This window comes from Lipophrys pholis (genome assembly GCF_963383615.2).
Source record: "Lipophrys pholis genome assembly, chromosome: 18".
Classification (NCBI taxonomy): Eukaryota; Metazoa; Chordata; class Actinopteri; order Blenniiformes; family Blenniidae; genus Lipophrys; species Lipophrys pholis.
In genome coordinates this window covers 23,362,082-23,387,792 of record NC_137646.1, presented here as the reverse complement: position 1 = coordinate 23,387,792, position 25,711 = coordinate 23,362,082, and the positions used below count along the sequence as shown (strand labels likewise).

General features: G+C 41.6%; 1 protein-coding gene across 2 annotated transcripts; it reads right to left on the bottom strand.

The window, feature by feature from the left end:
• Positions 1 to 688: 688 nt before the first annotated feature.
• Positions 689 to 25,711, bottom strand: arhgef11 (Rho guanine nucleotide exchange factor (GEF) 11). 2 transcript variants are annotated; one of them, XM_080486045.1, is made up of 41 exons: positions 24,187 to 25,711; positions 20,989 to 21,080; positions 20,803 to 20,907; positions 20,294 to 20,343; positions 20,159 to 20,216; positions 19,876 to 20,075; positions 19,688 to 19,759; positions 19,383 to 19,490; positions 18,753 to 18,801; positions 18,606 to 18,643; positions 18,419 to 18,511; positions 17,035 to 17,103; positions 16,848 to 16,943; positions 16,588 to 16,686; positions 16,339 to 16,381; positions 16,126 to 16,222; positions 14,869 to 14,991; positions 14,298 to 14,321; positions 13,989 to 14,115; positions 12,152 to 12,245; positions 11,792 to 11,821; positions 11,473 to 11,605; positions 10,063 to 10,272; positions 9,813 to 9,860; positions 9,466 to 9,614; positions 8,288 to 8,428; positions 8,096 to 8,172; positions 7,882 to 8,007; positions 7,203 to 7,320; positions 6,974 to 7,122; positions 6,807 to 6,882; positions 6,045 to 6,227; positions 5,792 to 5,873; positions 5,612 to 5,692; positions 5,451 to 5,506; positions 5,211 to 5,363; positions 4,850 to 5,080; positions 3,660 to 3,770; positions 3,256 to 3,542; positions 2,780 to 2,897; positions 689 to 2,675 (listed from the first exon to the last, which is right to left on the bottom strand). In XM_080486045.1, the coding sequence occupies exons 1-41, from the start codon at positions 24,219 to 24,221 to the stop codon at positions 2,626 to 2,628; spliced, it is 4,281 nt and encodes a 1,426-aa protein (XP_080342171.1). In that variant the 5' UTR covers positions 24,222 to 25,711; the 3' UTR covers positions 689 to 2,625. The 2 variants fall into 2 exon arrangements, with proteins under 2 accessions (XP_080342171.1, XP_080342172.1); XM_080486046.1 differs by lacking the exon at positions 3,660 to 3,770.

Below are 25,711 nucleotides of genomic sequence, written 5' to 3'. Positions count from 1 at the left end.
TTTCTTGATTCTGTGTAACGATGAGATGCACTAAAACTCAAAAAAGACTCCACAGCAGCTGGTTTCTTTAATCTGGTCATTTTTAATCTCACAAAACACAAAAATCTGAGACACAAGCTCATTTTTTTTTTCCTTCTGTGCAGCTAACAATCTCACCAATTTTAAAAACAAAGGAGAAGAAAATAATTTATACATCCTTTTCTCTTTTTTTAAAATCATATCTACAAAAATAAAATCAAAATACGAGGACTAAGGCTTTACAGAAAGAAATTAACATATAAAACAAGTGAGTCTGATCTCTATATTACATGTGTGAACAAGAGTTTAAAAAAAAAAAAAAGACAATGAGATGATAGTTAAAGACGTGTTTATGCATACAGTAGTTTGCACTGTGCAGGGAAGTTTTCGTTTGTGCAACAACTTTTAGAAAGAAAAAAAAAAGATAAGAAGGAAAAATCAGTCTTAGCTTCTCTGAAGCCGCTCGCGGCCAATGTACAAGATGTATGAAAAGGGAATTATTGAAGATACGAAGAGGTGCAGAGGTAGAAACTGGAGAAGAGAGAACTGCAGGACGCAGAGAGGGGGAAGAAGAAAGAGGAAAAGGAGAGTTCTTTATCTTCTTGGTGAATCATAACGGTGTGACTGGACGTGAAAATAGTGTTGAAGTGAACAGAAATAAAATCTAATCTGAAACGCAAAGAAAAAAATCCCTTCGGAATATCTCACTTTGGTGAAACGTAAGCTTTTTTTTTTTCCTTAAGTCCTTTGCGAGCTCTTTCGAGGTCGGCTGCTTGTTGTTTTTCACTTCTCTCCTTCGTGACTCGCTTGTTGCGTCTCCTTTGAAAAAAAGTTGCTTGTTTCTGTCGCGCAGTCGGTCCTGCAGCTGGTATCGATGGTGTGCGAAACTAAAACAAACTCTGGAATCCAACATGGGAACGTTCTCAAAAGAAATGACCTGCAAAAGCTCCCATTTTTATGTTTTCTAGGTTTTAGAATTAAACCCACACAGTCTTTGCTGGTTGCACTCGATAAACGACTTCTACATATAACCTGAACCGTGTGAGTGTTACAGCCACATTGGGGAAAGTTTGTTTTAGAATTCAACACGGAATTTTTTGGGGACAAAATGTTTAAAAAACAAAATAAAAAATAGAACTTTGCAAGAAAAAGTCGAGATTATAAAAATAAAGTCGACTTTGTGCCGTTTTTTGACTTCATTTCTGAACCTTTTCCCATAAATTCGATTCATTTGTGACGTTTCCACCCTTAAAACACTGAATAAAAAATAATCCTCTTTTTTTTTTTTTTTAACCTTATTGTGGCTTCAATTCACAAAAGAGAAAGTAACTTTGCCAGTACGAGTTTGACTTCTGAGAAATACACATAATCCATGCTGAGAGTGATATGAACGTCAACACTGCTCCTTTAAATAAGAGATTTAGAAGATTATCTAGCTGGATTAGTTTAGTTTAGGGTCAGTTTTATCCACTGGCAGGAAACAAACAGATTCGCCTACTTTATTAGCTGCGTGTTTGGTTTTATTTGTGTAAAAAAAAAAAAACAACAAGGCTTTATGAAAAGGAAATATGTTTTTTTTCCACAGTGCTACATACTGAGCTCACTCAGCCCTTTGTGCAGAAAATACTCGGGGGTTTTCAGAAACAACTCAGTTGGTTTTGAACGTTGCTGGCTTCAAGTTGTTTTTTTTGTTGTTTTTTTTTTTAACTCAGCAAGAAAGTGAGTATTTCCCAAAAATGTCAAACTGATTTCACGCAAAACCAAAGTAGTTAGAGGTGGAAACGGACTTGGTTAAAGAGCGTCATATGAGATAGGAACACTATGCGGGCGATGCTGGTTCACAGTATTTAATCGCTGATTTTGGTGTGCTGGAGAGTTCATTTTGTTTGTTTGAAAATTCAAGTTTTTACCCTTCAAATCCGCTTCTTATCCTCTGGCTTGGAAGGTAAAACCCGCCAGCGTGTCAGTAGTAAAACGAAGGCTTGAGGATTCAAGAGTTTCTTCCACAGTGAACGTCCGTGACGAACCAGACAGCCGAGCGATGCTTGTGTGTGTGTGTGTGTGTGTGTGAGAGATGTTGGTTTCCTTACCAGTGCAAATAACCTGAATTATAAACACAAAGTCCTGAATCCTCCGCTCCCTGATCTGTACACGCGACAGAAGAGATGTATTGTGGGTAAAGTGCTGGGGGGGGGGGGGGGGGGGGGGGGGGGGGTCCCTCGGGTTTTTCCCTTAAATTTAACACTTTTCTGTTCCGTTCTTCAACCAGCTCTTAGAAGTCATTCGCTTTCACGTTGCTTCCACTTTCCATCCTTCTGACTTTTCCCGTTCACCTTCAACTTGTCGGTTTGTCTCTTTGTGTTCCGAGTCTTTTCCCGCGTTCCCCTGGACTCCCGGGAAAACTTGGTGAGTCCGACCGTAGAACCAAAAACTAAAGAAAGAAAGAAAGGTCCTTGTGATGTTCGGCGTCGTTGGCTGGTGCGTGCGGAGACGACGGGTGAGGGTGGTGGGGGCAGGTGGGGTGGGGTGGGGGTGGGGGCAAGAGGTGCGTCTGGACGCCAACAGTGAAGATCAAGTGCGTGCAGGTGCGTCTACACTGCAGCGTCGTCAGAATCCAGTCGACAGGATTTTGGGCTCCGCCGGGCTGCCCTCTTTACCTGCCCGAGAAGAAAAGAAAAGAATGAAAGATTCAGTGTTTCCGTGTAAACCGGTAACTGAAACCCTTGAAAATGCCCCATCGGTGGCTGTTTGTCGTGCTAACCGTCTCCTGAGCTGCGATCTAGAGACGGCGTCCGGGAGACGGTGGCCGAGCGACAGTGTTGATCGTCGGGCGGCTCTCTGAGGGTCTCCAGCAGCTTATGATGGGCCGTCTCGATCTCCTGCGGGGGGGGGTTATTAGGTTATTAGATTGACAGTATTGTGCAAAACACAAAAGTTTGGATTGAGTCTAAAGCAGGGGTGCCAAACACATTTTAGTTCGGGGGCATGCAGCCCAATTTGATCTCAGGTGGGCCTGACTGGTAAAATAATGCCATAATAACCTTTAATTTTAACTTATAAAGTTTTTCTTTGTTGTGACATAAGAGTATATGTGATGAAACTGTCAATATTTTCCCAAAAAAGCAAACAATTACAATAGAAAATGACTACAAACGCAACAAAAAAAATCTATTTAAATGAAAGGTTCTGGTGCAAAATACAGTGAAATGTCTATTAAAAAAAAAAAACAACCCTCACCTTCAGCTGTCTCAACTTGGTCATCAAACCTTCGATTGTGTGAAAAATCTCATCCACATTTTTGATCACGTGGCTCTGCTGCGCGGCCTGCGATTGGCCCGTCTCGTCCTCCTGCTGCAGCCGGTCGGCGTCGGGGCCGCCGGCCGCCGTTTGTTCGTCGGGCTGCGTTTGTGAGGCCGCCGGGTCGTCTGGAGGGAAGCAGCTGGCGGTGGGGGTCGGGGGGCCGTTCAGGTCATCAGTGAGGCTCTCTCCCTGCTCATTTGGCAGGACCAGGTAGAAAGTGTTTCCTGCAGCAGAGACGAGGTGACACGCATCAGCAAGTAAATCCAGAGTGAAGATTAACCATCATCATCGCAGATTATGAATTATATTCTGTATCTGATGTCCAATTTGGCCATCATTACCCTTGGCTTTGGCCTGGCCTCCTGACTTGGATGATTGATCAGAGACATCATCAGAGATGCCATCGGTGACAGAAGAAGAAGAAGGAGGAGGAGGAGGACCCGCAACCACAGCTATGCACAAAGGATAGAGGTGTGACAGAGTAGTGCGTTGAGGAGTGCAATTATAAAGTGTGTTATCTAAGGTCATAACAGCATACACAAGTGTGCAGGAAAGAAAAAAAAAAAAAAGTCCCAGATTGTGAGGAACACCATGCAAAGAAAGCAGCAAAGAAAGACAAATCACCACCAAACATTTTAGAGCGAATCGTGTATGTGTTGGATTGTGCTGCGTTTAGATCCGAGTGGACTGGAAAGAGGAGGAAGTGTGTTGTTAAGCAAAGTTGTTTGTTGACTCTGTTTTTCTCCTGCTGCAATTTAACCTTTTCTGTCTTTTTACGGTTTGAGGACTTAAAATGGTTTAAATCAGATAGTAGGGGCAGAATAAAAAAAGTTGCATCTTCCCATTTCCATGGAGACGGAGTCAGAGAGTTTCAATAAGTTGTGTTTTCTGTGGCTCAGAGCACCGCTGTCGCATAAACATTCACCCAAAATGCAACTAAAGTTTTGCGCTTTCACTTGAAAACGTTGTCAATAAAGGGTTACAGACCGATCAAATCTCATTTTAGTGTAAATATAGGAATTAAATGACAATTCTGTACATTTTGTACGTTTTTATTGTCAGCATCATAACCTAAGCCTGTACTTGTTCTCTTTTTAAACCCTGTTTGTTTCCCTTCATGTTGCCCTGTTTATGAGAAATATGCTTATAGCTTCATTTTGGACCAGAATTCTTTCTGTTAGATTTTTAGAACTAGGTCCATCTTTATTTGCCCAGATTAAGCTGTTGAACCGCCATGTCATAAAAGCCTACATTAAAAGTCTAACTTAAGCTGTTTTAATCAGCCTAAATCGAAGAAAAATTGTTTATTCTATATATATATTCTATAATTGATTCAGTTGGGTTTTTTTTAAATAATGTGACGGTATGAATGTGAGCATTGTTAAAGGAAACAATCTACCAAACACACCTTTCCTTACGGTCTTCATTACTCTGTTAGTGTTGCATGTTCACATCCAGTGAAATAACCAAACACCGAATAAAAGCTACTGAAACTGAGTGAACAGAAATCTTCTTCGATGTGACCCGTTACCTTTCCTCTTGACCTGAAAGCTATGCGTCTCTGTGTCTGAGGGCGGAGCCTCTTCAGGCTCCTCCCACTCGTCTGTGCCGAAGTTGAGGATGGTCTCCAGAGACTCCGGCCGCGCTCGCTCGGCGAACGAGCTCTGCTCGTTGGCCGTCTCGTTGGTGGGCGTGTCGTCCGAGTCGTGGCTCCATCCGTCCTCCTCCAGGTCTCGTAAGATGAGCTGCCGAAGTGTTTCCACTGCAGAGAGAAGGAAACAAACAAGAGTTGAGCAACGTCTTTTCTGTTTTTCACTGTAAAACGACTGTCTTGTTATGGGTTTCCAGGCCTGAGAAACTGTCAGTACTGTCGGTGTCATCTCTCCTCTCACCGTCTTGTAAAGCTGCCTCGGCCACGCCGACGTCCTGTCCTTCTCCACACATGAAGCCTCCTGATTGGTCCGTGGGCGTGTCGTCGGAGAGCGCCGTGTCGTTGTTGGATGAAAGAGGCTTGGTGGAATCCGACTGCTCCGACATGGAGTTGTCTGAAAGACATCAGAAAGGTTAAAAACTGGGGAACGTTGCATGACTGTGGCCTTCAGGGTGAGGTATCGCAGTAATCTTGTCATCACCTCCGTAAGCATTGCTGCCAGTCGAGACCGGGGATGAACTGCGTGGACTCGGGGAACTGGAAGATAAAACACACAATGCTAAAGCGACGGCGGCCTGATTTAGCTGCTGAGAACCTTTGACTCGCCTTTACTACTGATCAATGAGCCCAAACTTCACTCACGATATAGTTTTTGATCCGTGATTGATGAGTGGAGATGAACCACCGGACGAAGAGATGGTCTTTTCAAGTAAATCTTTCCAGCTGTAAAACAGAAATCAAAATATTTACACGTGCTACAGCTGGGAAACGTGTTTCTGAAGGCTCAAACGCTCCAAGGTAAGAAACCAAGACAGCGCCTACTTGTTCTTCTCCGACGGTGTTCCAGCCACAAGCTCGTAGATCTGATTCTCTGTGGTGCTGATGACGTACAAGGCTTTGTTATCTGGAGAGAAACAAAAATGTAAACATCTGAAAAGTGACTGAAAAAGTCATTTCTACTTCACTGCTTCCTCAAACGCTTGTTTTTGTACTTTGGGGGAAACTAGAATCCCTTTATAAAACCCACACAGACAAACTTATCACCGTTAGTCCAAAATGTAAACCGCGAGTTTACCTGTAGCTACCAAGCGGACCAGCAGCGAGTCCAGCTTCACCAAAGGGCTGAAGGAGGTCTTGCTGTCCCCGCTTCCTCCTCCGCCTCCACCCAGCCAGCGGGATGGATACCGCAGCTGCAGCCGGTCGTCTGGACCCCTCTGAAGCAGGACCAGGCAGTCCGACAGCAGCAGCGCTTGGATCTCTGATGGAGGAGCACAGAGGCATTGACAGGCATGAAACGAGGATTTAATGATACCGACATTAACATAGGTCTCTTGCTCAAAGTTACTGTGTTTTAGTTGATGAGAAACCATCATGGGGGAAAACAGCATTGAATGTGTCCGCAACTAAGAATGGAATCTCTTTCAGTCACTGGGCTGCTTCACATCCTCTCCATGAGTTAGAAAGTTTCATCTATTAAAACTCTGCAAAATATGTATTTATGTATAAATTCATTAATAGCAAACAAAACCTTGCAGACACATTTCACAACTTTTTCCTCTGATCATTAGACTTTCACTCTACGATATAAACTACTTTTATCTGTGGACCTTTTCAAGGCGAAATTACTTAATTACCGCATGTCCAAACAGCATCCCACCGGTTCTGAATGGATATGTTTTCATTGTTGTGTTTTATTAACTCCTTTGTTAGTTACTTTGTTAGGCCTCTTTCCTTCCCTGTCAGGTTTTACTTCTACAACTTCTGTATCTTACTTCTTATTTTGTGCAAATATAAGGAAAAAAGAGACGGTAGGCTTCACCACCATCAAGACACTGACCTATCTGCTTATCTTTGCTAACTTTCCAGGTGAGAGGACCTTCGTGGATCATCCTCTTTGTGGTGAGGTCCAGACTCTAAAAGGTGAGGGGAACAAAAACAAACATTTTAAATGTGCCGATTCGTTTTCATTGCAAGCATTTTATATCAAAAGCACTGTTTATCAACCTTGAATTGAGGCGCAGCGTCCAGCCGGCGCTGGTATTGGCTGAGCCGCTGCCGGTGTTCCGTCTCCCGGACGTCCTCGTTGACGGCCTGCAGTATCGCTCTGCAACACGCCTGTGCACGCTGGAGTGCAGGCAGGTCCGGTGAAGCGGCTGCAAACAATGAAAATCGAGGAAGTGGCATCATTTCTCTGTGTTTACCAACTCGTTGGCGGTGTTTCCGGAGAGCTCACCCTCTGTGTGTTTGATGATGTTGTCCAGTAGCAGCGGGTACTTGGTGAGTCTCTGCATCTCTGCAACCAGCAGATCTTTGAGCTGCAGCCTCCGACAGTGAGGACTCGCTTCACACTCCTGAGAGAAGTTACAGCGCGCAGACATGAAGACAAAATCTGACCATCCGGGACCTTTATGTATTCATCTTCTTCTAAAATCGAAACGGCATTAAAATAATTCCAACAGGAACTAAAGCAGAGAGAATTGTTCTCTGTCATGCTTCATTATAACCAAGGGATTTAATTGATTTAAAGCACTTTGTTAGCTTCACACAGACACATTTTTGGCCAAACCAATGTCGCAGTTTTACTGGTATTCTGAGGGAAATATAATGTCAAGTGAATCTTAACTCAAGTGAAACCTACAAGAGTTAAATGTTGCGTAAAAAAATGCACACGCTGCATAAACAACTATTGTTATTGCAATATTTAGTTGGCATGCAGCAGATTTTATTTTTTTTTCTTTAGCACTAACACAGGTCAAGCCTGAAGTGGTATTTACTAGTTGCAAAGCAGTTTAGGGTCATAACCGTGAAGGACTTGATATAAAACACTGAATTCCATTAAAAGATATTGAGTTTGGAAGGATTTTTCAAGAAAGTCTTGTTATTCAACCATTATTGATGTGACTTATGTGTACCTGGATGATGTGAGCAAAGCGGGGGTCTTTCCGTCGTTTGTTCTTGATGAGCTCTCGGGCCTGAGACTGCTGGCAGCACAGCTGCGACGCCTGTTCCTGAAACTCGTCTCCGGCTGCACCTTCAAACTGAAAAAACACACGGAAATGACGAACGACGACACTTTCCACCCAAAGCAAAGCGTTGAGAGAGTGAAAATGGGGAGACTGAACTGACCCCTGCCAGCATAACGTCCCCGATCTCCTGAACGATGGGGGTCTCTCTTCGCTTCTTCATCGCCTCGCAGAGACTTGCTGCAGAGCAAAGTGACGCATAAGCAGCAATAAGTTTAAAATAAAAGTCTACCAATCACGCTGGCAGGAGAACATGAACTCTGTGAGGGTTTCTATCCTCTATTTGCACACTCACCATGCAGCTCGTAGACTTGGCGCAGATTCGGGAAGATGCAAGTCAGCTCGTCGGGGTTCAGGACAGACCTCATTTTCTGGAAGAAAACCTGATCAAGGACTTTCAAGGTGCGCATGTGAGACGCTTCGGTGGTGAAGAGCTCTGAGGAAGAGAAGGAAGAAGCACATCAGGACATTGTTTCTAGACAGGTAGGATTTGTTTGGAAGGATCGAACCAGCTCCTCTGGTCTATATATCTAATTCAACTTTATTTATATAGACATCACACTGGACCAAAGTGATGTACAAACAAAAAAGTGCAAAGAGGCCAAAGAGAAATAGTGTTTTAAAACAGACAGAGTAGGGGCCTGTCTGATGGATATATTCCACCATATGCTGGATAAAAGTGTAAAAAATTCCAATAAAATGTGTTGTAAACTTATTGTAAGTGGCTACTTGCAGTATTGTTTTTGTTTTGTTGTTATACATGTTCTGGGGTTCACCCCGCCAACAATTCATGTTTCCGGGGTGTAACTTGCCTACAAATTGTGACGTCACATGCAGCTTTTGACAGCTGACGCACACTGAGACTGACGGGCCTTGACAGCAGCGCGCAAGGAGCGACTGCTATATAAAAGGTAACCGGTAGGTAATCCCAAAAGATGTCACAGAAACGCGTTAAATTGAACTATGACATGCATGTGTTGCCCTGTGTTTTTGCATAAGGCAAACTCTGAAGTGTTGGGATCATTGAGGAAATGAGGACCGGTGTTTTGAGCCCTTGGTAGGCGAAGCGAGGTGTGTACAATGACAGCGCGTCTTTTTTGTTTGTTATTATTAGTCGGGCACTGTGTATTATTGTTAGATTGAAATGTAATGAAATAAGTGAACTGATGTATTTTTTGTTCATAATATCCTGCAGTTTCACGGTGTACGGTGCTGGTGCCTGTTCTGAAGAACAATGAAAGAAAAGAAAAATAAACGTTTGCACCTGTCGAGCTCCACGCTTTCTTCTTGATGCCAAGGGCAGCTACACTTATAACACATGTTTTATCAAATAATGGGAACAAAAAGATCCTTTCAATTTCACTAAAATTTAGAGATGAACTTTCATTCCTGAGGCTAAATAGAGCGAGAGAATGCCTGACCTGTTGAGTCAGTGGGGTAAAAACATGATTATGTGTCGACATTCATTCGTACCATAGATGACCGCCTGTCTCTCCACCTCTCTCGGGCTCAGCGTAGCGAGGAGCTGCGGGGGAACCGTGTCCTGCCAGTTCTGACCCTCTGATACTTCGTCCTCCAGCGTTGTGGCGTCGGGCAGCAGAGCCAGCGGTGAGTCTACACTCCTACGAATTCAACACCAGAGGAGGACGCACACAGAGATGGAGTGATGGACACAAACAGAAACAAGAACTGTGAGTTCATCATTTATAATCTCAGAGATCATAAATTTTACAAACCAAAGTTAAAAACCCTAACTCATCTGCCGGCCTAATAACGATCTCTGTCATCGGTCTATTTCGGGGGAAAACATGACAACTCACCTGCGTCTCGACCGAGGGGTGTATGGGGGTGTAGGGTTCTCTAGAGACCTGAGTGTGAGAGAGAGTGGAGACAGTTGGCATGGAGTGGAAACCTACACCTCTTCGAGTTTTGATGCCTTGGAGGTGATCTGATCAATAACAAAGAGGTGGTGCCATGATGATGCCAGTATCTGACTATCGACTGAGAACTGAGAGGATTCTGCTTCTGGGGGTTCAACAGAGACTGTGAACGCTTGTCGAATGTGCGTACCGCGCTGAGCTGCTGGAAGCAGAAGACGAGGCGCTGTGCTGCAGAGGCCTCAGGCCCGTGCCCTCCCTCTCCTCCCCGCAGTCCTCCATGTCCACGTCGCTGCGAGAGCGAGGGACGGACTCGCTGCCTGCGGCGGAGGCGCCCCGCCGACGGCCTTCTCCCTCGGCCTTCAGCGACTCGCTGCGAGCCAAACGCACAGACACCGTCGGGCTGGAAGAGAGAGGATTCAACTGTGAGGTGCATCAAGGTGCTGGAGGGTATATTGGAAGATCCATCGATCTGCCATAACGTCACAACAACCTCCTTAACTTCACATACAAAACACCAAAGTTATTCATTTATATCCTATGTAGACCCATTCATTGCAAACAGCACAGTTTATTAGGATTCTGTAATATTTAAGTCAGGAAGGGAAATAAAACTGTTATTATTTGCTCCTCTGTTACTATTTCAATGGGACTCAGGCTCCAGACATGAAGGTTTTCCAGCATCGGCTCTCCGTGGAGTCTGGCAGTCTTCAAGCGTTAAAGATGCATTTGGCTCTGATATGTTGCTGCACACTGAGATTCTCAGCAACCATATTGGCAGCAGATTGTGGGAGTTTGCTTTTCACAGGACTGTTTACACTTTAGGTTCCTGTAAGAGCACTGCCCCCTGCTGGAGGCCTGGACAGCTACCAACGGCGGGGAGGCATTAGTTTTAAGGTTTATTTAATACTGAAGAAAAAAGGTAAATTGCCATTTGTGAAAATTGTCTTTAGTGAACCAGAATTAGTTATTTATTTTGCACCTTTTCCATACGAGTTCAGTTAAGCTTTTATAAAACATTAAAGTCAGGTTGTATGTCTCATTAAAAAAAAAAGATGAATGGACACTGATGAAACAGTATCGTCACGAGCTCCCTCGTTTTGTGACTTTAGCCTCAGTTATGCAGAATCTTTAATACAATCTACTCAGTTTGTGGTCATGTAAATGTTTCTATCAACAAGTTACAGGAGCATTACATAGACTTCAAGCAGGTCAATCTACTGATATGGCTGCTGACTGGAGACCCACTTTACTTGACAATATTTCAAGTGAAGCTGCATCATTTTAGCATTTTTGTTTCAGAAAAGTTTTGTGTTTACACAGCGAAGTTTTGAAAACAAGTTTGGCATTTTCACTTGAAAACGGGGCCAGAGTCTTCCCCACTACCTATTCTGGAAATTAGAGCAGTCTTCCGACTCCGATTAAACACATTCACACAAACCACAAACACACACAATTGATGTTTGTGTCATTAGTTTGTTTGCTTGGTGTGAATTAGCTTCACTACTTATGAAAAACAGAAACAAACTCAGAACAAATTCAGTACGCACAGCCTGACATGCAGTGCAGACAGTGACGCACACAAGGGAGGTGAGGATTGTACCTGTCCATGCTGTCTTCCCCCAGGCTGCTGGAGGAAAGCCTCTGAGGCTCCGCCGTGTCTCCTCCTTCCTCTCCCGTCGTGTCGGTGTGATTCTCAAACTGCTGAATGATGTTCCTCACGTTGCCGGGACGGACTGCGCGCACAGACATCACTTCATTTCACCGCATGATAAAACAGTAATGTGCAAACTATCGGCAGAAAGAGCTACGTGAGATAGAGAATGTTCAAAAGCTAGAAGATAGGTGAAGAAAAATTGATTTTAAAAGTGTGTTGAAAATTGAAAATGAGGGATAGAAACAAAAGACATGAAAGGAAGTACCTTCAGTGGGGGACAACGGGACATGGAACGCTAAAAAAAACAACAACAACAAAAGAAACCACAAAAGAAATAAATCAGAAAATAAAATGATTTAAAAAAAAATATATCATAAATCAACAAAAGAATAAGTGAGACGAACCAAATCAAAATGGTACAAATACGACAAGTGTGTGATGAGGCACACTGAAGCCAGATAAACTGAAATGACTAAAATCTACTGGAAAGGAGTTTATTTCAGGATAGAAATATAAAATATGCTCATATAGTCCTTATGGTTGACGACTATTTGGACAGTTTCTTGCAGCCTTCATTAAGATCAACGTTATTTTGTGTACTCGGGCATGAATTGTATTTATTTACTGGATTGCGATGTGGTCCGGGGTTTGCCGATGTACTTCAGGATGGGATTTCTCTTTTTATCCTCTCCATCTTTCTCTTTCTTGGTACCAGTCAGCTGTGGAGAGAAGGATCACATTGTCATTTATTAGCAACTCCCATCTTGTTACCGGACAGGTTTATAGGAAAAACATTGGAAGAATAGAATTATAGAATCAGCGATAAGAATTTATAAAATTAAAAAAAAAAAAAAAAGAAGTTTCTTTGGTTTTTCAGGTTCAAAAGTACCACGTTTGATTAGCTAAGCTGAGTCTTTCTTCAAACTTCCATGGAATCCTAAATGTGGGCTCATGTGTCACAAACCGTTAATGTCACAGTGCAAAGCATTAAGAGATTGATCCAACGAGAACTGGATGGTACTTTTGGTGCCTGTTTCATAAATCTCAATGACTTCATTCAGTGTTCATGCAAACAGGATAATCTGATCTCTCGGAAGGAAAGAATCTAATTAGACTGACGTAAACAGAGCTGCTCTGTTTTCAAAGAGATGTACAATGTATGTGACCGGTCAGAATCATAATGCTTTTATGGAAACAATACATCATGTTGCACGATTGAATCATGTCCATCATGTCCATTGGCTCAAAGGAATCAAGTGAACATTTTCAAGAGTTAATAAAAGAGTGTTTAGTTTTAGGACTGAGACGCCATGAAGAAAATAATAGTAAATAAGCTCGAATACAGTTTATATGAAGTGCGAAGGCCCAAAAGACCAGAAAAGTCTGAATAGGCAACACGCTGGAGTATTGGATTTCTCCTTTCTGACTAACTCTTTTATACATGTTGTCTTCTTTTGAGATCCAAGCTTGTAAACACTCTGCTGCTGCCATCCCATGTACGAATTTAGTCGAGCATATAGCTTCGTTCTGGAAGTTATGGAAGCGCTGCTGTATTCAAACATCATCAAAGTCATCTAATATGATGTCTGTCTGCATGCTCTAGTCATTGCTTTACATTGTTAGTGTCTGGGGAATCGTGTGAAGATGCCAAGCGAGAGTATCTGCCAAAGGTGGAAATACCAAAAACCTGTTCACCCACCTTTGCCTTCATCCCCCCTCGGAGGATTTAGCCACAGTGCACATTTAAATTAAGTACTTCGGTAAGGTCTTTTGCTTTTAATTGCATGTTAAGGCCTGAATCCAGAGCTGGGCATCATAAGGCTCGCTGGCCATAAGGGGTCATTTAGCTCTGCTTGACAGGCCCTCAGGATGTCACCGGGAAATCCTCAATCAAATAGAAATTACTGTTATTATTGGCTTTATTCCATCTAAAATTGTAATATTTTGCACGTTATTGGCCATAAATACATTATTGCTTGGATATAGCACCTTGGCGAGTAGAGCTATCGTTTGTTGCTTCAAAAAATTTGTGTTTCACAGTGGGAGAGAAAAAAAAAAGAACTTTTAATGACAAAATATGGTTCTTGTTTACTTATTTAATGAACACGAAATTTAGAAATATGTAATCATTATTTCCATACAAAGACTGGGAAAGAGAAAGTGACGCAGAGCAACAGCAGCTCATAAATGTTTTTTGTTGAAAACGGCTTTTTTTAAATCGAGCAAAACTCAAGTCAACTTAAGTATCGGCCCTTGATAGTAGTGCTAATTTTCCCTTTGAGAAAATTATGGTTTAATCGTGACAAAAACTAACGCCCCAGAAACCTTGTCTGAAATACACACCATATGTTTACCTTTAACGCCACATGTATATTTAAAAGGACCAAGTTTGTAAAACTTCCAACACAGCATTAGCATTAAAAAGCATTGCCAGACGTGGACAAGGCAGCTACGACCCTTACCTTCTTGGTCTTTAAGAAAGCGAGCCACTTCTCCTTCTCGGTGCTCAGACCAGGGAAGACCTTCGAGTCTCGCAGCTTGATCCCACAATGACGCAAGTAGAGGAGCACAGCTGATGCCAGAGGAGAACTGACGGAGGGAGGCGATGGGGGGAGCACCGACAAAGACACAGAACAAACAGACAAGTGAGAAGATAAGCCCAGAGGGGGGAAATGATGGGAAACAAGCAAACAAAAAAACAAACTGAGAAGAACAAGTCGACAAACAGCTCAGACAGGTGTTTCTGTCCTGCATGTTTCCCTGCTTTTTACCTTCTGTCTTCTTCATGCTTGGATCTGTAGCGGAAACAGAAACAAAGGCATAAAACGTTAACTTTTCCTTGCAGTGAGATCGCCAGCGTAATATTGTCAGATTTAAATCCAGCTCGGTCAGGTACAAACTCCAGTTTAAGAAGCCGTATGAAACGCTGCCGTCATGTCACGGGTGATCAGCCAGAATGAGCGTAGCAGTCAAAGGAGAGAATGTCATGTGGTTTCCAGGGTTTGTGGCTGGGGGTAATGACCTTTGTTATGATAGCTCCGGCTTCCACTTTGTAATAACTATTTTATAGTGGTGAGAACAACCCACCACGTTGCTAGGGAGACCTGGCAGCGTGTGTGTTTGTGGAGCGATATTCTGTTCATGAGCTCAGACATATGTTGAAGTGTATTATCAGCCAGCAGACAAAACTAAATCTACAGACTTTAGCCTGGCCTTAAGCATATACTGTATATATATATATATATATATATTTTTTTTTCCAGGTGAGTCATCAAAAACAATCTCAACTTTACAGGATTTACTGAAAGGAAGATGATAAATGACAGAGCAGTGCAGACTCACAGGATCTCCCAGAGGGCGGTGACCTGTCTGTCCACCACCTGCTTCTCTTTACTCGGGTCTCCATCGAGGTGCTGCAGGTCTCCTTCTCCAAACAAAGAGCCCAGGCCCATCATCTGCTTGTTCCTGCCCCCACACAAACAACAACACTCCTATTAATCATCACTTTTACATTTTTTTTTCATTGCATTGACTCTCAAACTCTGGTACACAGACTCCCTCTAGTGGCAGGTGGAGGAAAGTGAAATATCTTTTGAAAAATAAATGAATATTTGAATATTTCATAAGGTGTGTAGTACCGGAACATAGCGGGCTTCACAGACATGCTTACTGCTACTATGAAGATTATTTATTAATGTTTCTTTATGTGTTAAGCCACAAAGCAGCAGCAGTAAAAAATTATAAATTTACGCTCATCTAAATAAGAGTTCTTTCAACTTCTTTAAAGTGAAAATGTTAGAAATAGCAGCTGTTTTTTTTTTAATTATCAACAAAGACAATAAACATACACATTGTTTGACATTAAAATAGAGATAAAAAAACACTTTCTATATATGGATTCAAGTGATTTTATTATGTTTTCTTGCTATATTGAGAATTGAGACATTTTGTAATTAATTTCAAAAGAAATGTTACATACAGTTAATTAATGATCTATTATTATCTACATCGCATCCATCTTTGAATGAAAATATATTACAAATTGTCCCGAGGAGGCGTAATATTTGTTGATATAGTATGACTTTCTAATGGCATTCTTATTGCGACGTTGCAAAGTACTGACAGAAAAGATTTTAAAGGCTGAATTAAGCCTAATAGTATTCGGAAAGGATTGTGGTGCCACATGTGAAATTAAGTGACATAAACATTGTGCGCCATGTATACAAACATTCAGAACTGGCTTTTCCAATGTGAATGTTTACTTGCTTAAATAGTTGTAATTCTCCATTGTGAATTTATTTTTTTTTTTTAATGTTTCTCAGCTTAAAATTAAATTGGGAATTTGATTATCTGTGAGCTCGCTAAGATTTCTTAAAGAACTTGAGCACTTATGAATTGCTGGGTTTATTTGTGAATGAATGAAAACAGCTGTACGATCTTATTTTTATTATTACGTCGCTGCTTAGCACAGTGTGGCTCGTTAAACAAATATTAATAAATAATCCTAATATTAGTAAAAAGTTGCAGTTCAGCTTAGCTATAACAGCGGTACTTGGAGAGCTCAACTCAGACTTTTATGGAGTAAGTGGAGTAAAGCACCTGTAGTCTTGTATCTGGTCCTGGATGTCGGGCAGCACTTGCTGCTGCAGCTCGGACAGAGGCCCCCTGATGTCCTCCTGAGCGTGGAGCCGGCTTTCTGAAAGGACGACGGACAAATCCGATCCTCAGCTCAATTTATTTTGCTTTCTTGTGAAGGTAGCCACGACTATGAAGTGAAAAAAACCTAAGTATGTAATCTTTCAGTTGTCTTACCGATATCGGCGAGATACTCCTCTCGTACTTTGATTTTCAAGGGCTATGGGAAACATAAAGTTTCATGTGTCAAACTCATTGAACTGTAAATGTAAATATTCTCCACTGAAGCAGAAATGCAGGTGAGAAAAAGGTTTGGTGAAAGTACAGATTTATCACTTTGCAATAGTCCATAATCTCTCTTTTTCTATTTCGAAAACTGTACAGGTAAACGTATCGAGACAAGTAATAGTAGATGTCAGTACGTACAGCATCTGGATCCAGGAAATGGGAGCAGATCTGAGGTGCAAGTGCACGGGCGTCTTTAAGGCTGGCGCCTAAGTAGGCCTCCACTGACAAGTAAAACAGCTATTGGAGGTGAGAAGAAAACGTTAATGGGGGTAAAAAAAAAGAAAAAAAAAAAAAGAGGCGGCAAACGCTGCAAATTCTGGAAATCACTCAGTAAAAATAACATAATAAGATACAAAGCAAACAACAGTTTGATCTAATTTGTTGAAGTCAGGACTGACCAGCGGGTTGGGGTCTAAAAGCTGGGTGAAGACGTATCTCATGAACACCGTCATGTGTGCCGGACGGGACTTTAACGTGTCAATGTCCTGGTCCATCTGAAACCAAGAGTTAAAAAGAAAAAGAAAAAAAAGTCAGCGATCGCAAGAATACTAAAAAATAAAAGTCAAGTAAGAAATGAGTCGTCACCTCGTTAAATGCATAGCCATCCTCGTCTTCATCTTCCTCCTCGGGTCCGATGATCTGAGGTTTTCCAGCCTTGGAACACAAACAAACAAACAAACACATTTCATGAATAAAAGAAACATCTGAAAGATATGGGTTGGTCACTTTCATTCGTAAAGTGTGCATGCGGTGCAAAGTAGGACACAGGATTGTGGTGAAACGTTATGTTTTCAGCCTCAATGCTTCTCTTGTACGTTTAATCAAATCAAACCTTCAAGATGATTCGAATCGCCTTCATTTCTAAAGATTCACAAGCAGTTTTGGTAAAAGATTCAAGGAGCAACAACAGAGGGGCTGAAGAGAACAGAGACGGTGGCAAATGGAAAACGGTCAAACTTTGGTTTTTAAACATAGAAAATGAATTAATAGACTTTTAGAAATAATAACTTGAGTCTTCAGTCAGTCGTTATGACATAATATGATATCCCAGTGCATCTGTAGGCACTTTGGTGGATAAAAAGGTTTTTAAAAAAAAAAGATAGTCAGGGATGGGTTAATCAATTCGTATGGGGAAGAAAACTTGTAATAACAAGTTATGTGGAAAAACCAAAGTTTGACTGTAAATGAAGCCGTAGGTAAGCAGTTCCTGCTCTATAGAATCAGTGTAACATGAAGAATGATTCAAAATAAATGCAGGTTATGTGAATATATAAAAATATTAGTGTTGAAATACAAAAAGTCTTGAAAATGGAGCTTGAACACGTGTTTCTTCTGTTGTTGTTTTCTTAACTAACAGGATTAAAAAAATAAATGAAAACATTGTGTGGAAGGACAGATACTCTATCACTGGATTTTGGATGATGCTTCCTCAGTTTGAGGGTGGAAACAGACAATAATGGAATATATGCCTTACTGATAACTTTCAAAGAAGTGGGAAACTATTCTTCAGTTCTAGTAATGTGAGAATTTCTATAAGGACAAGATGGTTTTAAAGAAAACAGTCACCATAAGAGTGATGCAAAACCACTTTATTAGCACAGAGCATCTTTAACAGTGTGAAAGTTGTTAAAAATTTAAGAAAATATATCAACACTGACTTTTATTGTGTGTTTCAGTTCATTTATAGACTGGGGATTTTAATTCTCACTGCATGAGGTTTTATGCACAAATTTGTTTGGAAAAAAATAACTCGTTTCCTGATGTGAAGCATGACATGAAATTAGATTTGGATCTTGTAAAAAAAAAAAGCTTAAAATAACTTGAAATTCTGCATCTTGTATTTTTCAAGATTCCCAGCGCGGCCTGACGGGTGTTACACAACGTTGATCGTCTCGACTGACCAACCAATCACCCGCCAACACTGAACCTGCAGTGAATGCGCATGTGTGTGTGTGTGTGTCGGTCTCACCGAGTCAGACAGGGTGTGTGTGTCGGAGTTCTGCCGTCGGTGTAGGGGGGTCCTGAGGGAAAATGAGGGGGAGGAGTGGGGACTCTCAAAGGGCTGGAGAGGGGGGGGGGGGGGGTCAACGGGATGAGTGGGATCGTCACATGCACAAGCATACAAACACACTAATGCAGGTGAGGACTGTGCTCACCTCCAGGTCTCCTTCACTTGAGTCAATCGACAGTCGTCCTGAGGAGGCACACAGAAGAGGTTAGAAATCAACATCTTCAATCAAAAATGCTAATTTCGGGTTTAAATCCTCAGATAGAGCCTGGCCTCGAAATAAAGTCACACAGACCTTCTCCTGCAATGAGATAGCTTGAGATAGAGTCGGATTTTGTTCCCTCCTGGAAAAGCAAAACGAAGCACAAGTTTAGAACAATGAATTAACACGCATCATGCTTTCATGTCGTCATTCAATATGAAATACTGTATTTTGTAGAGTAGCAGGAAAGGCAAAACATTTCAGTATGGGCTTCAAAAGGTGTCGATGAATGAATGATTGTTTTATGAGATTTTGCCTTCACTATTTGACCTGTTTCTTTTTTTATATTCATGTGACAATTTCTTTTTGCATACAAATTATTATTATTATTATTATTACTAAATTAACAACAGCCAGGCAGTTGTCTGAATCATGTACCAATTAATTATGTGGTTAGTTACCCACTGAATCATTTAGTTAAATACATTATTTATCTATTTATTAACACACTTGTTAAATTATTAATTTATTTATTTTATAAATGTTTTTACTTATAAACTCCTTCTTTGATTAAAATTACTATATACACTAGATTATTTACTCCATCAACTTTATTTAAAGCGCACCTCTTATAACTTTTACAAAGTGCATTCTCTGCTTTTTGTCCGACATCCCGGTTGATAGTTAACATCTTAAAACACAGATAGGAAGTGAAGATCTCACCAGATCTTGTTGGATCTTGACTCTGACTTGATGAGCTCTTCTCTTGGCACTTTCGATTCGCTCCTCCAGTGACGGCGACGGGTTTTTCAACTGCTCATCCATCAAACCCTGAATAACATGCACATCCTGCTGTGATTATCAATAGCAACATTTCGATGGAAAATACCGAGACAGATTTACATGAGGAGGCCGAAAGCCAGCCTGCATTCTTTCAGTGGAAAGTGCGTTTTTTTTCCCTCACACTGAGGTGAATACAGCGAAGGATCAGAGAACATTTTCTGTGTGGTGTGTGTGGGTGCGCATACCTGCAGTTCAGCTTCTTCCTGTTCCAGCATTTTCCTGAGTATCTGAGTGGCATGTTTTTGCACTTCTGGGTCCTAAAGAATGCAAACCATGCGTTTTATCTCGCAGGATATCACTCTTAGAGCTCAAACATGCCGTTTGTACCTGGTCAATGAGTAAAAACTGTGTTTACGCTGGTAGTTTGACTCACTTGTAGTGGTCTGGGTCCTGTGATTCTTTGGGAAGGGGTGCTACCCAGTCCAGAGGGCAAGGGCGGAGGCGGAGGGGGCGGGGCCTCCCCACCGAGAGATGTTCTTTGATTGGGTGCGAGGTCAGTGGGAAGGGGCTCTAAAGGCAAGGAGGCAGCCGACGGTGGAGGCCCTTGTAGCGTCAGAGCAACGTAGGGTCCAGCTGTGAGACGATAGGAAAAAGACTCATGAACACCTGCAGTAGAAACGATGACGTGGCAACAAGTACCGATGTTAAAAACTCACATTTTATGAGCTTTACCACCTCCTGATGCGACATGGAGGACACCAAGGACCCGTTCACCTGAGAAAGTTAAAAGGAAATTAACAACGAAGTGAGGTGGAAACGTACAAGTTTATGTGTGAGAAAGTCGAGAAAACCTTTATGATTCGGTCTCCTTCTTGGACCCCGGCCTTGACCGCTGCACCACCTGACAGGGAACACACAGACACGTGTTAAAAAAAAAAAGATATCTTAACACTAAGGAAAATGCATCTTTTATTAAAATCAGACTGTGAGATTTTAAATGTATTACACAGAGACATAAAACAGTAGTTTTGTGATTTGTTTTTATTTTAGGGTCAATTCCCTGAAAACCTCAGATATCTTCACGAGGGGAAATCCATTATAAATCCATTTTGAAACCATCTAAAGATAGAAATATTACCTTAAACAAGTTGTTTAACAATCCTCTAATCATCAGAGTAGAATTATATTATAAACAAAAACTTTTAAAAGGTCTTCTAAAGTCAAGGAGAGTGATGTAAATAAAAAAAACAAAGATGATTTTTGCTGTTTTTAAATTAACTTTTTCAGCTTTTCTTCACTTGAGTGAAGATTTGGCATCAGATTTGTCACAATTTTCACAAATTTTGTGTTGAAGTCTCACCTGGTCGCACATTCTGCACCAGCTTGACTCTTTCTCCACACACAGTGAAGCCGAAACCGAGCTGGTCCTTTTGCACCACCACACATCGCTGGACGAGACCAGGACCTGGCAGCAGAGCACAAGTTACCTCCAAATAAACTCTCGATTCAAAAGAACAAAGCAGGAAGAGGGGGATCCCAAAGTTACCTGTGCTCTCGGTAAAGACGTCAACGGATTGTTCCTTCTGCTGCGTGGTGGAGGATTTGCGGTCCGAGTCCCCAATTGTCAGACTGGTGAGCCTGGGATTGAGGATGAAATCATGTCAAGCACGGCAATTAAAAAAATAAATAAAATAAATCTCCTAAATCAGCTGAGGAAGGAGAATAAATAACAAAAAATATAGTTACTCAAGAAAGAGGGATACATATCAAAAAGAAAGGGTTCAATGGAAAGAAATTATGTGTGGACAGCGGGAAATTCAATGAAGAACTGAAGTAACAGACGGTTCATAAACAGTAAAGAAATTTGTGTTTGCTCGACTTCCTGAGTATAAAATTGCTTTCTGGCAAATAATATGATATAGTAAGAAAGTCTGCTTATTTTCCTTTTATATCAGAGGTGTAAAACACATCTGAATTCAGGGGCCACATGCAGCCCAATTTCATCGTGAATGGTTAAATAGTGCCATAATCACCTTTAAATTCAAACTTTTAAGTTTGTCTTTGTCATGGCGCAGAGTATACGTGATGAAAATGTTGTTTTTGAAAACCAAATAATTACAACATAAGGCCAATTTTACTGAAACATTCTGGTGCTAAATACAGTGAAATGTCAAAAAAAAAAAACTCACCCTGACAGCATGGCTTTAAGACTCTTTTGATAGCTACGAGGTGCCTGGTTATCATGTCATCATCACCGATATCTAAGCTCAAGTCTTAGTGTTGTTTTTTGTTCGCCGGTCTTCTGAATTTCTTTTATCTTTTTAAATCTGTGTTCTTTGAAATTTTTCACAATTTGCCTGGTAGTTTGGCATCCAGCTTAAAGCCATTATATTTGACATCCCTGTTTTAAATGGTTTATCAAGGGCATGCATATGTGGGATGAGCAGCAGAGCTGCGGAACCAGGCTGCTTTTGATAAATTTGCAAAACACTAAGCAGCTTATAACAAAGTGTTACCGTGGTTATTGCCATCGCTTCTGTGTAATTTGCAAGTTCTTCCTATGTGTGGGGTATTCTCAGGTATTCTGGTTTCCTTCCACAGGACAAAAAAAAGGCTTCTTGGTGTTCCAATATTATCAACAGGTGTGAATATCTTTTCCTTTTGTTAGCTGGGATCTGCTTGGGTGTCAGAGTGACCACGGTTCGACCAGGATGTGGTGTTTGTTGATCGTTCATATTAATAAGGCTCCTATATGTGTGATAAATAAATGACAGCATCTTCAATATTATGCACCAACATCAGCTTCCAATCATGAAATCAATCAGTCAACAGCAGGACTTTTCATGGGCACATCCCTCAAATGCAGTTTTCTTACAAATGTGGCACCATTTAAAAAGGAAATACAAAGAATAATCGATTTGCTACGATGATTAAAAATCAAACACAAATTTCCTCACATTAGGGGTGCAGTTTATTTGCTTGGGGTAGAAACAACATGAAGACGAGTGCATTATTCGCATTATATGCAACAAGAAACGCAGTCGGCAGGAAAACTCACCAAGCAGCGAAAGGGCTGAAAGCGAAGCATGGCAAGAAAAGAAGCGAGACCGAACAGAAGGAGAAAGAAGGAGACATTCTGAGTGAAGTACACAGAGAGAAACGGACCACGAAGGAATGGACAGTTTAAAGCATCCTCATGCCTTCATTACTCTTACAGATTGTAAACACTAAACGCAACAGTCAATATATTTCCTGTGGATGCGACAGAGTGAAGCAATCTGGAGATCAAAACACTGAACTTTGACATGAGTTTGTTGTGATTGACACGGCCCAATCTCACTTGGGTGCAACGGCACAAGGGATTGTGGGATGTTAGATCCAGGGACTTTCTCTCCAAGTTTATTGTTATTACACCAGTTGGGTTTCTGTTTCAGTTATTGTTTCATCACCCATAGTTATTACCCTCGGTGGAAGTGATAACTGTGTAACACCATGAGTGAGAAGGCAGATCACATCCCTCTTCGTTCTATGATGTGTTTGATTTCACGTTAATAAAGTCCAAATTCTAAGTTCCAATATAAAATCACAGTGATCCATTCATAGCACGCCTTGCTGGTTAACGCTTGGTTCAGAAGTACTTCTGAAGTTTGTAAACACTTGATGTTGTGGGCAAGTGTAATCACAAAAGTCAAATATGGGTCACTTGTTCAAATACCACACACACGAGCGCAGAGAACAATACACTACAAACATTAACAATGGCGAGTACACAGGCTTTCATATGAACTAACGACCAAGATGGATTGTCATTACAGATGACTCAACTATAAAACTACAAAGTCCCAGGAGAATATGGACTGGGAGTCATGACACTCTGGAAGCCGCCATTGTTGTTGTTGTCTATCTACTCGCACATGTGCAGAGGAACTATTGACAATCCTGCCTGATTTTCAATTATTTGATTTTAAAGTGCAAACCCAATAAATATTCCTACACCTTAATTTGTGTCACGGCGATGGGTTAATAAATCAGACAGGAAAAAAATCAGTTTTAAGTCAAATTGTGATATATTCACACTATTTTTGGTGCTAAACGTTACACTTGACGCACGTCTGTACGAATGGTGGTCAGACATGACATTCAGGCGTCATTATTTTATCACATCAATTTCTCCAGAATTATAGGAATAAGTCCAGACTAAACAGAGTATATGTACAATACAACATAAATGTATTGCTATATATACACGTTTGCCTGCACTGTGCATTCATACTCGGGCAAGTCAACATATTAAAGATGAGATTAAAGAAAAATCACCCAGTTGATGTAAATTGGGGAATAATAAAAAGCACCATTATCTGGAAGAAGAAACCTCAAAGACATTAACATCTCGGTACTTGTATTTGTTATAAATCATTCTGTTATTGCAATACCCATTTATTTCTTTTTGCATGTTATTAAGTAACTTACAGCCATGCGACAACAGAAATCATTTTCCCAACACTGGCCTAAGACGGCTTTTTTCCTTGCTTAAAAACATGTGCTCTTTAAGAATACCTTGGCATCAGACAGTTCTCCACAACAACACATTTAAGTATTACTTTAAACTGAGGTCCATTCCTTCCATAAGACGGTATCATCACTTCCAATATCATCAACCTTCATCTTTCACTGCATCGTGTCTCACGACTGATCTGGGAACCCTACACGTTGGAGGATGTTGTGGATGTGTTGTGTCTCATACCTGTCCAGTGTGGAGGTGGGTTGGCGGAGGCTCATGTCTGCAGCCTTGTGACACTCCTCTCCTTCCTGGTGTGGTGATCAACACTGTACCTGGGCCTCTTTCATTATCAGCATCTTCATCTCTTTCCTCTTCAGTTCTCAGTCCACACAATAAGGCCCTTTGTTGTGTTTCCTTTTTACTAGCAGATCATGGAGCTACTCTGAAGCAGGTTCAGATCAGACAGAGGGGTCTTCATGTTCCCATCCACACCAGGAGTCGTACTTGAGGGGTTTTATATGAAAAGTGCTGCTAAATCGAACCCTCAAATGCGACTATCGCTCATGCATTCACAAGGTTACATCTGTGGTTAGAATAAATAGTATAGACAAAGACTGTTCGTGGCTTGATGCAGCAGATAAGGAGCAGTCTGATCTCTCAGAGGTCATGAATCATGAATGAGTGGATGATATGTCTCGTTATTCTCCAGGTCAACAACAGCCCTGCCTTTTTAGAGTCTGCCTGAAGCTAATGCACCATCCATCAGATACAATTAACTAATTTTACACAAAATACTGCCAACAGTACGGGATAACCTTAGATGTTTAGTGATATTTTCCTTCAAAACAGACACCAAAAAACCTCTGTGCCAAGCTAGGTAATCCCATACAAACAAACTGAGGTGACTAAACTGAAAGTGATTTAAAATGTGATAACCTGTACTCGGATGTTAGTGCAAATTACTCGACGTACCTAGATTTGACAAGTAAACAGTACATTTCCAAACCACTTTCCAAGCTTATTGTTAAGTGTCTAGAAACGAAGGTTAGCACAGTGTAAACAACCAGAACGAAAACAGAAGCTACAATTGGTTTGTGCTAACGAGCTAATTAGCAGGTGGGTTAACATGAACGAGTCCCCTCGTTAACTTAAAATAAGCCCAGTGAGGAATAAAAATAAAATAAAATAAAAAAACTAAATAGGTGCGTCTTGGGTTATCTAATTAGCCAATCTGGGAGCTATTCCCGACAGCCTGATGCGGCCTCTGACGTCCAGCTAGCGTTAGCTCGTTGAAGTTAGCTCCGCGAACGGGCCACTTCGAAGCAGCGGCATGGCGTCCGAGCTCACGCCGACCCGAGGCGCTCAGTGCGCGGCTGCGAGGCGCGAGTCAGCCCCGCCGAGCTCAACCGGCCACGTCCTCAAGGCGAAACGCCGGGCATGATTCCAACTGCATGCGGGGAGGCGACTCGGGGTCCATGCAAATCCCAGCGGAGGCTCTTTAATCGTGCAGATTCAGACACTAAAGTTGCATGGTGTTAGCGAGTTAGCCAGCAGGCAATACGGTTCCACCTTTGGTCTTCTCTCGCCAAAAAACACAGTGCGACAGCGGGACCCGCCTCTCTCCTGCGGTCTGCGAGAGGAATCCAGATTTATCCGCAGACCCCGCTGCATATATTTATTGCCCTTTGCGGTCACCGTTCGGCGGAAATAATGGTTCCTGCTGTGTTGTTTATCTTGATGTCCTGACTGGCTGCTGATCCACCACCAT

Coding starts and splice junctions, on each gene's coding strand:
- arhgef11 (XM_080486045.1), bottom strand. CDS start 24,221: ATGAGCCTCCGCCAACCCACCTCCACACTGGACAG. Junction 16,944..17,034: donor ATGGCTATGCATTTAACGAG/GTGACGACTCAT, acceptor TCTTGGTTTCAG/ATGGACCAGGACATTGACAC. Junction 8,008..8,095: donor GGGACGTTATGCTGGCAGGG/GTCAGTTCAGTC, acceptor GTGTTTTTTCAG/TTTGAAGGTGCAGCCGGAGA.